The 13053-nt window shown below is 35.9% G+C and overlaps 2 protein-coding genes across 4 annotated transcripts; both read right to left on the bottom strand.

Annotated features, from left to right (window-relative positions):
• Positions 1–1028: 1028 nt before the first annotated feature.
• On the bottom strand, positions 1029–2182 carry LOC117904622 (putative calcium-binding protein CML19). Its single transcript, XM_034817317.1, has 3 exons — positions 1964–2182; positions 1782–1845; positions 1029–1645 (listed from the first exon to the last, which is right to left on the bottom strand). Exons 2-3 carry the CDS (start codon positions 1795–1797, stop codon positions 1158–1160), a joined length of 504 nt encoding a protein of 167 aa, XP_034673208.1. The 5' UTR covers positions 1798–1845; positions 1964–2182; the 3' UTR covers positions 1029–1157.
• Positions 2183–2333: 151 nt separating this feature from the next.
• On the bottom strand, positions 2334–12805 carry LOC117904621 (ribonuclease J). 3 transcript variants are annotated; one of them, XM_034817314.1, is made up of 17 exons: positions 12508–12805; positions 11538–11766; positions 11098–11221; positions 10271–10327; positions 9669–9860; positions 9512–9589; positions 8668–8850; positions 8459–8539; positions 7599–7664; positions 7405–7497; positions 6402–6527; positions 5742–5855; positions 4830–4925; positions 4648–4745; positions 4111–4559; positions 3233–3702; positions 2334–2819 (listed from the first exon to the last, which is right to left on the bottom strand). In XM_034817314.1, exons 1-17 carry the CDS (start codon positions 12614–12616, stop codon positions 2724–2726), a joined length of 2661 nt encoding a protein of 886 aa, XP_034673205.1. In that variant the 5' UTR covers positions 12617–12805; the 3' UTR covers positions 2334–2723. The 3 variants fall into 3 exon arrangements, with proteins under 3 accessions (XP_034673205.1, XP_034673206.1, XP_034673207.1); XM_034817315.1 differs by lacking the exon at positions 7405–7497; XM_034817316.1 differs by lacking the exons at positions 11538–11766; positions 12508–12805 and having other exon boundaries at positions 11112–11215.
• Between the last annotated feature and the right edge of the window lie 248 nt (positions 12806–13053).

Genomic DNA, 13053 nt, shown 5'->3' with positions numbered 1-13053 from the left:
TTTTAAAGTTACTTATTTTGACTAATCTATATAAATATTAAATAATTTGAAAATGCATAAGTTTTTTTTTTTAGTAGTTTTGATTACATTTTATTTTATTTGGTATTTTCCATAAGACATCATGAAAAAATAAATTTTTTTAGTACTTTTTCTTATTTCCATAGTAGTTTCTAAGAACTAAACATAATATGAAAATTTTTCTTATCTCTTCAAAAACTATTTTAAAAAAGAGTTAAATTTTAAGATGGTAAAATTTTTTTAATATCTCAATTTTTTTAAGTTATTACTTTTTTTAATATAAACTTACTAAAAGTTGTATTTTTAACATACTATTATTTTATATTTAAAAAAAAACAAAAAATGATAAATGTTTCCAAACGGAACCTACCAATTAGTACAAATTAATTCACCTCTTTGCTCATTTCTTAATTAAGACTTAGCAAATGCAATTTTTTAAATGTCCGAAAGAGGTATGTTGTTTTTTCCAGCGGTGAAAAAGAGTTTCTACTTATAACTAAAGCACAATGTTTTAGTGTTTGGAAGTTGAAAAGACGTATTTTCAGTAATGTCCAATGCTTTTAGAGGAATTTTTGTACAAAGACTTTAAAACTTTTCTTTTGAATATTAAGATTTGATCCGACATCGTGGGCGGAGGCTTTCTGTGAACTCTATATTACAGTCAACGAGTGGTCGATTGCATTTCTTGCACGAGACGGCGTGAATGGGCTCTTATATACCCAGGAAAGTCCCCAGGCCCAAGTCTGCAGAGATGATGCAGGCCTGGCAACGGGTAAGGCCTTCGTCCGAAACACGTGGGCTGAGGCACGTGTGGATCTTGGGGTTTCTGAGGAAGGATTTGGATCCAACTGAACGGGACTTACGCTCTCGTGCGTGATCTTTTCGTCAAAGCACCATTTGCAGTACTAAAAGCCTTAGATCAAAACATGTGAGAGAAAAATACCATTTTAAACAAAATATTTTAAAATACACACCAAACATATATTTCTATGGCAAAAGAGACCATTTTGAACCCAAACTCCCGTTCTTTTACCTTAACCACTTAAAAGACAGACAGTCAAATTCAGGACATCTGACTTCACATTAATTAAAAAATAATTATTTTTTTTTTACTTTTACTCAGGTTGTACATACAAAGATTATAGCATCATAACTTTGAACTCATCAAAGCTAAGCACACCATCACCATTCAGATCAAACTGATTAATCATCACCCTGCATTCATCCACTGATTTTTTCTGACCCAGTCTGCTCAGCATCCTCTTGAGGCTCTTGGGTGTGATAAACCCACAACCATCCATATCATACATCCCAAAAGCCTCTCTCAATTCATTCATCTTCTCTTCTTCTCCCTCCCCCCCTTCTCCTTCCATCAATCTGATAAAATCCTCCAAACTCAGCAACCCATCTCCATCCGAATCCAGCTGCTGCACCACAGCTTCTGCTTCCTTCAGTGGCAGCTCACCGCCAATCAAGCCAACACAACGCGTAAGCTCGGAAGGAGATAGCTTACCATCATGATCTTCATCAAACTGGTTAAAAACCTGCTCAAATTGAACATCTCTCTTCATCTTATGACACAAAATCTGGAATCTGAATGAAGCTGAAGTCGATCTTTCTCGCGAGGCTATACAGATGAACTAGAAGAGAGAATATGAGTCTCTGAATTTCAATAAGCTTTTGATTTATATGCCTAGTGACCGCGTCTCTTGAATGGTACAGACTGTGTATGAATATTAAATAAAGGAGAGAGCGTGGCTGACCTGCCATAGAAGACATGACTGGCTCGAACCGTCTAGAATGCAATTAACTGTCACCAACCGCCATCTATTAAACAATGGAGTGGCACAGGGTCAAAGTCTGATAGAAGAATAAACGTAAAGGAAAAGGTAAGAGTCAAGGAAACCCAGAAAGAGTTATAAAATTATAATGGTAGGGAACCCACCATTTGCCGACCTGCTGCCAAGAAATAAATTGAACACCTACCTGCATATGAAAAGCACTGGAAGCTACGAAGGCCGGTTCCAATAAGAACGCCATCAAATCATGTATTTCTTAAAGGAAAAGCATGAAATGATAACATAGAAATACAATTAAATGAATTATGATAAGGTCAATTACACCCTTCATTGACCATGTCTGCAGTTCAACCACATCCAGAATAGAGGAATGGAAAGAATCAACTTCTAGGATAGGACATCAAAGCACGTTGCTGAAGATCTGCAGATTTCTGGGTCAGGGATTTTTATGGCTAAAGATTTAAAATTACAAACATTAGATGTATAACTTAAAATCCGTACAGCTATCGGGAAGTATTTTGGAATCCATATACTTCATTATCAAAAAGGAAAATCCAAGGAAACAATGGGGAAACTTCTGATCTGTCCCAACCTGGTAAACATTGGCCCAAAACCCGGATAAAATTTCCTATACTACAAAAAATCTATAAAACAAAGCAAGAGGAAGAAACTTATCCATGATGGAAAATCCACGTCCTGGTCCATCTGATAGACCAAATTATAGTGGAGCTAAGGGTTACAAGATCAATTCATTTCTTGTTTGTGCCTTCCATATTGGTGCCAGATACAAAATCTGTTTCTGATCAAGGCATCATGTTTTTCATAGTCATCCAAGCCTTTCATTCCATTAGATATTGTTGACCAAAGCTCTTCAAAAAAGATTCTGAGGCGAGTTGTTTCTTCCACTCATTTTGGTGCCATTGTCTCTAAATCAGATAAAATTTCATTCATGTCCTCAAAGTGTGGCCAACTTTTCCTGCTTTTCTTATCACCCTTGATTTCCTGTTTACAAAAGATAAGGAAGTTAATGACAATATTGCTAAAAAGGGAGGAATGAGAAGTAAATTCCCGAGTTACATAAGTGACATTAAGGCAGAGTGAGACCATGAAAGGATGAGAACCAATGAAGGTCCTAAAGAAAAATGGCACTCTGTCACTGTCTCTACCGTACAAACTTCTCAATTTTGGTTTCAGTACAATTTTGTTTCTAGTTAGACTCCAAAACTGGATATCATGCGTTGGACAAATTGCCAAGGCAATGAAATCAAATCCAAAACTACAACGATTTTTGTCTTTATTGAAGACCAAAACCGTGATATCTAATATTCTATCCTGATTAACTATTGATACACCATAATTAATAAAAACTGAAATGTAAAATGCCATCAACTCAAGAAACTGACAAGAGCTCAAACCTGATATTTCTGAACCAGAGATGTCCATAAGGATTTACACTGCCCTGGAGTTCGATCGATTCCATCAGCCAACAGGTTTGTAGCTATCTCTTCCCAGAGAGCCATTCGCCTTTTCACAACTTGGAATTTGCTATGCAATTCCCCACGCATGCTAATAAGTTTCTTAACCTCTTCAGGTTTCCATTTGTTTCGTTTCATGGGCTTGGGAGACTTCGGTTGAGATTTTGGCACTTCAGAAGAGTCAACTTCTCTGATTTCAGAATCTTTCTTGAGCTCCATTGGATAGCCTTGTGGAACAAAACTGATTTTGCCTTCCATTAATTGGTCAACAGGTGATGATGAGTCAATGAATGATTTCCAGAAATCTTCAGTGTCCCCAGAATCGGGAGAAAATATTTCTGCACTATTGGAACTTGAAGAATTCGTTTCTTCCTCAGATAGTAATCGTTGGACTTCAACACCATCATCACCTGCATAAACAAATTACTAGGTGAGGGGCAAAAAAGAGAGTAGAACTACATATTGACATGCAATACACAAGTACAGATTTATTAAGGCTATGTTTAGCTTCCTGAAAATTTAAGGAAAATGTGACAAAAATTATTTTTATATATAAAGGAAAGAAAAAGTGAAGAAAAATAAAAAATAAATTTAAAATCAATAAATTATTTTTATGTCATTGCAAACTCATTTTAGTTATTTTTCCTCTTTTATGTAAAAAATAAAAAATTTTAAAAGGTATATGTTTCTAATTAATTTTAATTATATTTGATTTTATTTTTTATTTTTTATGATGAAACCAAGCATAAGAAAATTATTTTCCTTAGTACTGTACCGGAACCAAACATAGCCTAAGGAACTCCAAAAACAAAACTCACCTTTTAAATCTTGTTGTGAAGTGTTCTCTACCTGTATATGGCCACCTGCCTCCTCTTGCATCCTGTTCATCCGTCTCTTTTTAGGATATTCATCAACAACTTCTCTTAGTGCTGATGCGCCAAAACCAACATGCGACTTTCCAGATAGTCTTGCATTGAGCTCGCCAGCAAGAACTGCTGATGGGTTTTCAATAGCAATTGCGATAACTTCGGGCCTCTTACTGCTATACTTCCTTACCATCTTCCTCAACATCTCAGACACAGTCCTTTCCATGTGAGCTAAAGGACAATTCACTGGGCAGCTAGAAAGTGCAGCATGGGCAGCTTTGTGGAGTGCATCTAGAAGTTTCCCTTTGTCAAGCCATAAGCATCGTGTGGTGATTCTTATTTTCCCTTTTAAGCTTTTTTCAGTTACACCATCTACAACTTGAGGGCGTAATATTTCCATGCTGTACCAAGAGAATTAGGATGAAACCAACACAGATAACGAAAATATGTTTTATTCATAAATAAATAAATAAAAAATTTGAAGATTACCTGATTACGATAATACCATCTGATGCAATTCTTAGTCTCTCATCAATGCAAAGTTCAGTTGATGTACCAAATGCTTTATCCCCATCATTATACATCAACTGCAATTTAAAAAATCGGTTTATTGGAATTTTCTACTGCACTTCTTAAAATAAACAGAAAGGAAACCTTCACAAATCACCAACCTGCAAATTCTCCTTCCCAAGGGAAATAAAACCATTAGACAGAACTCTTCTGTTCCTCAAGTGTGAAACTCCAAGCATCTCCCCATTCTTTATAACCTGATGGTATTATGTAAGTGCATTTAGCTTTCTATCATGACAGTCACTTCAAAATTTTCATATTATAGCATCAAATTAAATCCTAATCAGTACATATTTGTTGTATGCATCTCCCAAAGCAATTACACCAGGAAGTAAAGTTGTGCTGTTTATATTGGAACCTTTGGAATACTATCCCCTTGTCCAAGTGACTCCATTACCGGCATTTACCATAATTTGATCCTTTCTTATTTAAATGGCAGCTGTTGGTTTCACATTGTTCTCAGGGATAAAAAGAAAAAAAGAACCCTTCGTCTTCCTTTAAGGAGGTTCTATCATCAGAGGGGGAGACAATTCCATCTCTGGAGATCTTTGCTGCCTTCATTAAGCTGCTGACTATGAACATATCATAATGTGAAATGAAGCCCATTGTGCGGAGGATGCAACCCAGCATCAAAATAACATTCATATGGAATTAGCAAGACAATGGGGAAAGAAAGGAAAGAAAAGGAATGTCGACTATGTAATAACTCCCCATGTGACAAGTTTCTCAAAATTCAGTTCAACTGAGGCCATCCATAATGTGGACTTGATAAGAAACCCAACCAACTAAGAATTTCAGACCTAATTTTGTCCAAGCTTAGACAACATTTAGTTAGACATAGTAACTTGTGTAGTTGACTGCACACTTGATGATGTGATTCAAGTTCAACTCCAACTTGTTCATATCAGCTCAAAAATTAATCCCAATTTTCAGAGCTGGGGCTGTTGAAACAAACCAAGTAAATGGTATCTCATCTAAAACAATCCAAATACACAAAGAAAATACTAACTTACTGTAGTGTGACGAATGCCAGTTGATTTTCCAAGCAATTCATGCTCTTTCAGGAACAAGAGTTCTCCATGAATGGGTAAGAAGTGTTGTGGCTTCACAATCTTGAGTACTTCCTCCTTCAAAAATATATTTAACTTTTAGATTTTTACTTAAAGAAGAATATAATTATAGATCTAAAAAATATTAAGATAAGCCTGCCCACATATCAAAACTATGAGTTGATCTCCTCAAGAACAGAGATCATCACAAACTAAACGTCTGACAAAACTTGATTAGTTCTTATCCATGGACATATCCAGTTCACTCATTGGCTCTATTTAAATAGAAACTGATTCTCATGGCATTGTTTATTTAATCATCAGTAAGAAAATATAAAGAAAAACAAATTGATCTATTATTAAAAAAAAAAAAAAAGAATCATGCAGGAAGACAGTAACAAATCTGCTTCTTTTGTTTTTTGCCTCTCATGTGCAACAACAGAAAACCAGGGGGAAGACCTCTACACATCTACCACCAATGAGATTATAATGATTCAGAATCTGAATTTTCCTCCTTTAAATTTATTTCTTCAAATTAATGTAAAAGGGATTCAATTAATAAAAATATGATAGAATAGAAAGGAACAGAATGAAAAATGATATTCATTAGTAATGAAAGCTTACCAATTCTCCACGATATCCATGACCAGAAGTGTGCAGCCCCTCATTCTTACCCATTATGATAGTTGATCCAATCTCTGATACGCGGTTTAGCATCTTCATTACACGAGTTTCATTACCCGGGATTACCTGGAAGGTAGAATGAATGATCAAGCTTACAGTTTAATTAATTGCAGCAAGAAACTAAGAAGCTAATCAAATTAATAGATCCTCGAAGATCTAACCTCAAAGATTTAGAAACCAAAAGCAAAGGAAAGGTTTCATACTACTAACAAATTGAAGTAGTCATCTCCGAACGGATAAAGAACAAGCAATACTTCAAATTGAAGCTTCAATGTTTATGTTATCTAAGTATGAAATAAGATCATGGCCAACATGGGAGATAGCAGCAAGAAATAGTTCAAACTAGAAAGGGGGGAAAAAAAAAGAAGTGTCGTGATAGGCCCGTACGTCTGCATAGTGAGGCTCTTTCTTACTTTCTTCAGCAAGCAACCATGCAAGGTGTTTGGCACTTTAAACATTTATTTATTTTTTTGATGGGTAAATAGAAGCAATATATTAAAAAGAAACGCCAAAGAAAGCATTCCAAAGTACACAGGAAATATACATGTTTGGCACTTTAAACATATGGTTTATCCAAAAACAAACTCATATCAACAATGTGACATTACCAATTCTCTAAGGAGCTTCAACTACATCATTAAAGTAATCAGGATCAGTTCAATCCAATATCAAGCAGCAGACAGAAATCAAGCAGAAAAATCACAAATCAACTTCCACTCCCTAGTTTCTGATCTGAGATTAAATGCAGGAAATATTCCAAAGAGGCTAAAGAAAAGATAAATAAAAACCTGAACCAATTTTATGGCAAGTTGATGACATGTTTATTCAGTTGATTGGTGTGCAACCATTCAAAAACTAAAATTTCCAAAATGACAAGCAGAAAGTATTTCGCCAGGAAAAGATAATAAAGAAAATTCTTCATGCATACTGCTCTTGGTTTCACCTTGGCTGAATATAAAATTATATCTTCCTTGCTCAATTTGAGGGAATGGCTACTTCCATATGATGCAAGATTCAGAGCAGCACGTGGTTCTGCCTGACACAACAGCATACATGGTCATATTCTAGCTAAAGTGGCCAAAGAAAATTATTGTGGTCTATGGAATTATACAGTTGCTGACCATCTAGATTACTTACTTGAGAGCCAGTTGTGACAATAAGCAAATCCTTTGGAGCATAGGCATCAATATCTTCCACTTTCACCTATATAATAAATGAAAAATAAGAAAGTGAACAGACTACAATGGGATTGATGAATATTGGACAATATGAAGCAACATGTCATACTCTAGTTGCATATAATCAAAATAAGAACAAACAGAACACGGTTGCGGAGTTCAAAGACTATGAAATATATCAGCCACAGATATGCAGATTCTAACTACAACTTTTGCAGATAACAGTCGCACTACCGAAGCCATACATATTGACCATGGTATAAAATATGATTGTGCCTATTAGTAGCCAAGGGTTTCACTCAAACATATGGGATTGTCTACCAGGGACATTACCCTGGTATCAAAGATGAATTTCATTTTGTGTTTTGCTTTCTCTGCCAGGAAATTTTGGTTGGTCTCTAATAGCTATTTGGCATGAAGAATGCTTTCCAAGTGGAGAGTTGGAGAAAGATGTGCAAGAGCTACTCTAACTAAAGATGTCAATAGAAAATCTAGAAAATGCATGGGTTGCATTGTTACAGGATGAAGCATACTGAAATTGCTAGACACTTCATCAAAGAAAAGCTTAGCTTGGGCTTGATTTTGTATTCGATATATGAAGAATGGGGATCAGTTTGCAGATATGTTAACTAAGGGGGCGGCCCTTACAAGTTTGTGCAATGCCTTAAGGAGGACTACACTTGCTACATGAAGACTGGGATCAACTAGTGGATATCTCTAAGGTGGACACCCTAGTTCAAAATAACACCTAGCAGATGAGCATTGAAAACTACACAGGAGAAACAACCGAAATGGGAAAGAAGTGTCAACGGTTATTACCAATGTCGATGGATCAATTGGTGCCTTCCCATCCTTCCATGCTGCATCCAGATATGTCCTCAAGGACATACCAACAAATACCTAATACAGTGGCCAGAATATCATAAAGCCAGGATGCATATTCTCTTAGTGAAATTGTAAGGTGCAAGACTTCTAAACATGGAAAAGAAACCGTAGTATGACATGTAGAAAAGCTGGGGAAAACATACCAACTTTCTGCCTGTTAAATCAGCTGCAGCTTTCACACTTCCAAGGCGATGTATATTTGATGCAAACTGAGTAGTTATAACCCTTCCTTTAGCAGATGAAATATGTCTCAATAGTGCATCTGCTACAACAGTCTCACTAATTGTCCTTCCAGGGGAGAGTACATTGGTTGAGTCACTCATCATCTGAAAGCATAGTGAATTTATTGATCAATTTCATGTTTGCTTCATTTTTCTAAGAACATTTCAAATGAAAATTATAAATTCATATTGCGGTTGATTATATCCATGATAGAACTAAAGCTCGAGGCTCTAGGTAAATATCATAGTGAAAACATAGGAATTGAAAGATGCAGTAAGCCAAGAAAGACAAGATACTCCTTGAGGACTCAACTGGCAAGAAACATAATGAATCCAGATTTCCATGCAAGTGCTTGGTGTAAAGCTCTCAAACCCTAAACCCTAAGGACAAAAAACAAAATAACACTAAATTGTGGCTGGATTTGGCACAATGGAATAGCATGTTCATAAGATGGTTCTTATTAATATATCCTTCTTCTGTGCCTTTGCCTATCAAAAAAAAATGTTCATAAGATGGTTCTAGAAAATGTGGGTTTTTTCATGTTTGCAGCACAATAAAAAACTTTGTATCAAACACATACTACAATCTTAAAAATGACAAAAGCTATTACACATTCCCCTTCATGATTTTAATGCAACTGAAACAACAAACACCCCCAACCCAAACAACATCTCTCTCTCTCTCTCTTAACAGAAGGAACGAAAAATGATGGTGCCCTCCTATGACATATGGGTAGACTATAATATGTAGATCCAGCAGACTTACCAAAGTTACTCCCTCTTTTGAGAGTTCCTCTAGAGCTTCACGATCAAAAACTTTCCCATCTAAGGGGGACTCATCAATCTGTTGAAAGTAAACATCCAATGTAGTTTAATAAATGAATGTAGGTAAGAGGAGAATATATCACTACATGTAAAGTTACCTTCCAGTCCCCAGTATGAAGAATTGTACCATCAGCACAGCGTATAACCAATCCACAACAATCAGGAATAGAGTGGGTGACCCTGATAGGCTCTATTTCAAATGGACCAGCAATGAATTTCTTCCTTGTTCTAAACACCTTAAGCCTAGATGGAACAAAGATTCCAAACTCCTTCAAACGCTTTTTAATAAGCTGTTAAGAAAGAAATAGAATATCATGTTTCCGAACCAAGATGAAGAAATTACAAATACCAAGATACACCCTGTGTTGGCTTCTTGATCATGCAAGCATCTAACACGATCGTGTATAGCAGGCATTAAAACAATCAAAAAGAGAAAGACAAGGATTGGCATTTGGAAAAAAATATTATTTGTTATGTCAAGTTTAAAATGTGTGTGTGTGTATTCGTAACTTTTCTTCAGAAAAGGATTAGCACTAGAGGCCAAGACTGCAATAGTGAATCCCATAATGTGTGTGTGTGTGTATTTGTAACTTTTCTTCAGCCATTCTTCTTTGTATTTTAACATGGGTGTCTTCCTAAAAAAAATGAAACATTTTTAAAAACAAAAAGGAACATAAATTTGAAAAACAACACCACCTACCTCCATTGTGAAGGATGATGCAAATATTGGCGTATGGGAATCCAAAGCTGGGATAACCTGCTCAAATAGAGATGAAACAAGTGACAACAATGAGTTGACAAAAACACACTAGGGGCAAAATACTTGAAAGATAACATTAATGAGGCATTCACTAATCCATACAACCAAATTAAATGATGCAGCTCCACTGACTGCAAATTTCCTGAAGAATCCTAGATCAATAAATAGTTGAATACATTATTCAGGAATGATTTTAGTTCAGGGCTACTATCAATTGTTTAGCTTCTGGATTTCAGCAAAATCATTTCACTTTTTTACTTTTGTGGATAGCTTGTGAGCTCATCAACATTTTTGAACCTTATAGAGTAGATATTTCAGTCAACAAGTCTTGTGATCACGTGTCTATGGAAGGATACTACATTAAACGAGGCAGATATTTGTTATCTAATAAGTATCAAGTATATTAAATGGACATAGCACCTAAAACTTCTACATCTCTACAAATATGAATAAAATTCCAGTGTCTTGTATACCCCAGTGAAAATAGGGTGCGGTGCACCTCTTCTCCATTAGGCGCTTTTTGTTACATTTTCACTTGCCTATAAACAAATGTGGAAACTTTGGTGGACTGGAAAATTTAATCTCTCTGAGATTTATCTCATTTTAATATGAAGTAGCATTATGGAGCCATATGATAGTAGGATGGCCTTTCATGTCTTTGTGCTACGCTGATGCTGGTGTGTATATATATATGCACAGAGAGAGAGAGAGAAAGAGAGAGATATCCAGTTGAAATGACAATTGCAAGAAGTGGAAGGAAACTTTACCCAAGGCAACGCACCAATGTGATCTTCATGACCATGTGTTATGACCACTGCTTCAATTTTGTGGCTCCATTTCTTGATGAATGTGGTATCAGGTATAATTTTCTGAACACCAAGCTCATCATAGCTGAAATACAAGTTACACATGATCCAGGGTCAATACAACAAGTTCAGCAACATAATTGGTAAGTAGTGCAAAATACAATTGAAAAACTGCATATTGCTTTCATGCCTGACCAAACAAAATTAGATCCTGAACTTGTAGCTAAAGATCATAAAGAGGAAATCAGTATGCCCTTAAACAGAGGTTAAATCTGCAACAATAGTTTGCAAGAGATTGCACAAAAAAATTCCTTGTTTGGCTATCAAAGTGGAGAACAAGCATTTGACATAACAATCACTCAATGTCATAAACTATAACAGGCTGGTTTGTTAAAACTTACTCCGGAAACATGACACCAGCATCAATCAAAATATATCGATCATAATTCCCAACAAGCATGCAATTCATCCCAATTTCACCCAGACCACCTATTGGAAGAACACGGAGTGGTGGGCCTTCGGACCCTTCATAGAACTGCTCCATTTTGCGCTGAACAGAGTCTTCCATGCTTTTTTTAACCCCTTCCATTCTTCGTGATCTCTTGCGAGGTACTTTAGATACACTTGTACCTAAAACGGAGCAGATAGTATAACAAACCATCAACATATAATGAGATGAATAAGAAGCTTGACAGCTGAAAATTACATAGAACAACTCAATTCAAGAAATCATTTAATACGTGAAGAAAAGTAAAGACAATACAACTTATGGATAAGGTTTGTTCTGTAGAATAATTTTTTTTTCTTTTTTTCTTTTTTTGATAGGTAATTATTTTCTAGAATAATAAAACAAACCAAATGTATTGAATCTTGTATTTTCAGTCACTTGTGACCCTAGAAACTATCCACCTCCATTCAACTAACCTAATACAACTACCGGACCGAGTTGAAATAAGTTCCAAATCTTCCAATTTTTCTTTGACCAAAACAACAGAAAAAATAATCATTTTTAACTTTTTTTTTTTCTTTTCCTCCATTTTCCCAGAAGCCAAACAGAAGGGCAGATAATAATCCTTATCCGGTGGATTCAGCTGAGAGAAGCTAGTTCACATCAATAGAAAACCGAACAATCAAACAAACAAGAAAGACAGTTCACTGAGCACCACAACAGCACGCGAAAATGCAATAACAAAACTTCTATTCAAATTGCTTCCCCTCCTGTTTGGTCGCTGGGAAAACCAAACTTAAAAATCCCCTACTTCTCACTATTTATAATCCGAAAAACCTAAAACCACAAGAAGATTCAAAAACTCCAACTTTCACATTGTTGCCTCCATTTTTCTCTCACCAATAAATCGACTTTCACATTACCTACAGAAGTGGGAGCAGAGCCCATACGGCACAAAATGGAACGGTTGCTAGGTTTTGGCCGGTAAGGGAGAGTGTACGGACAGCTAGAAAGTGCACTAAAAGCAGCCATGTATTCTGCAACAATTTTGTTTGGTCTGCAAGAAAGCGTATGAAAAAAAAAAAAAAAAAAACCCTAGAAGTTCCCGTATGGAGAGAGGTTTCAAGGGAAGAAACAAAGCCCTAGAAATGGAGGGCTGGGAATCGCAGTGGCTTGGAGCGGGAAATAGTGTGAGAGTGAGTCTCAGGGGATTTTTGTGAGGACCGGAAATATCTTTCTTATCGAGGAAAAGCAAGAAGGATAACAGGCCACTCCCACCCCACGTGCGTGCTCTCAAGTGCCTGAGAAATTTTAGGGCCCGTTTGGAACACAATTTTCTATTCCATAAAATAAAAAATAATTTTATAGATTAGAAAATATGTTTAGCAAAACTTTTGTAGGAAAAAAATATTATTTTAAATAAGATTAATAACTTTTCAATTTTGTTCAGGGTGCTCTAAATAACAATT

This window comes from Vitis riparia, chromosome 17 (assembly GCF_004353265.1).
Source record: "Vitis riparia cultivar Riparia Gloire de Montpellier isolate 1030 chromosome 17, EGFV_Vit.rip_1.0, whole genome shotgun sequence".
In the NCBI taxonomy this organism is placed as follows: domain Eukaryota; kingdom Viridiplantae; phylum Streptophyta; class Magnoliopsida; order Vitales; family Vitaceae; genus Vitis; species Vitis riparia.
The sequence above is the reverse complement of the archived record's forward strand: the minus strand, read 5'-3'. Positions and strand labels throughout refer to the sequence as shown.

Excerpts from the sequence above, each read along its gene's own strand:
- LOC117904621 (XM_034817314.1), bottom strand. The coding sequence starts at position 12,616 with ATGGCTGCTTTTAGTGCACTTTCTAGCTGTCCGTACACTCTCCCTTAC. Across the intron at positions 5,856-6,401 it reads ATGGATATCGTGGAGAATTG|GAGGAAGTACTCAAGATTGT; the intron begins GTAAGCTTTCAT and ends ATATTTTTGAAG. Across the intron at positions 4,560-4,647 it reads GATGGTATTATCGTAATCAG|CATGGAAATATTACGCCCTC; the intron begins GTAATCTTCAAA and ends CTCTTGGTACAG.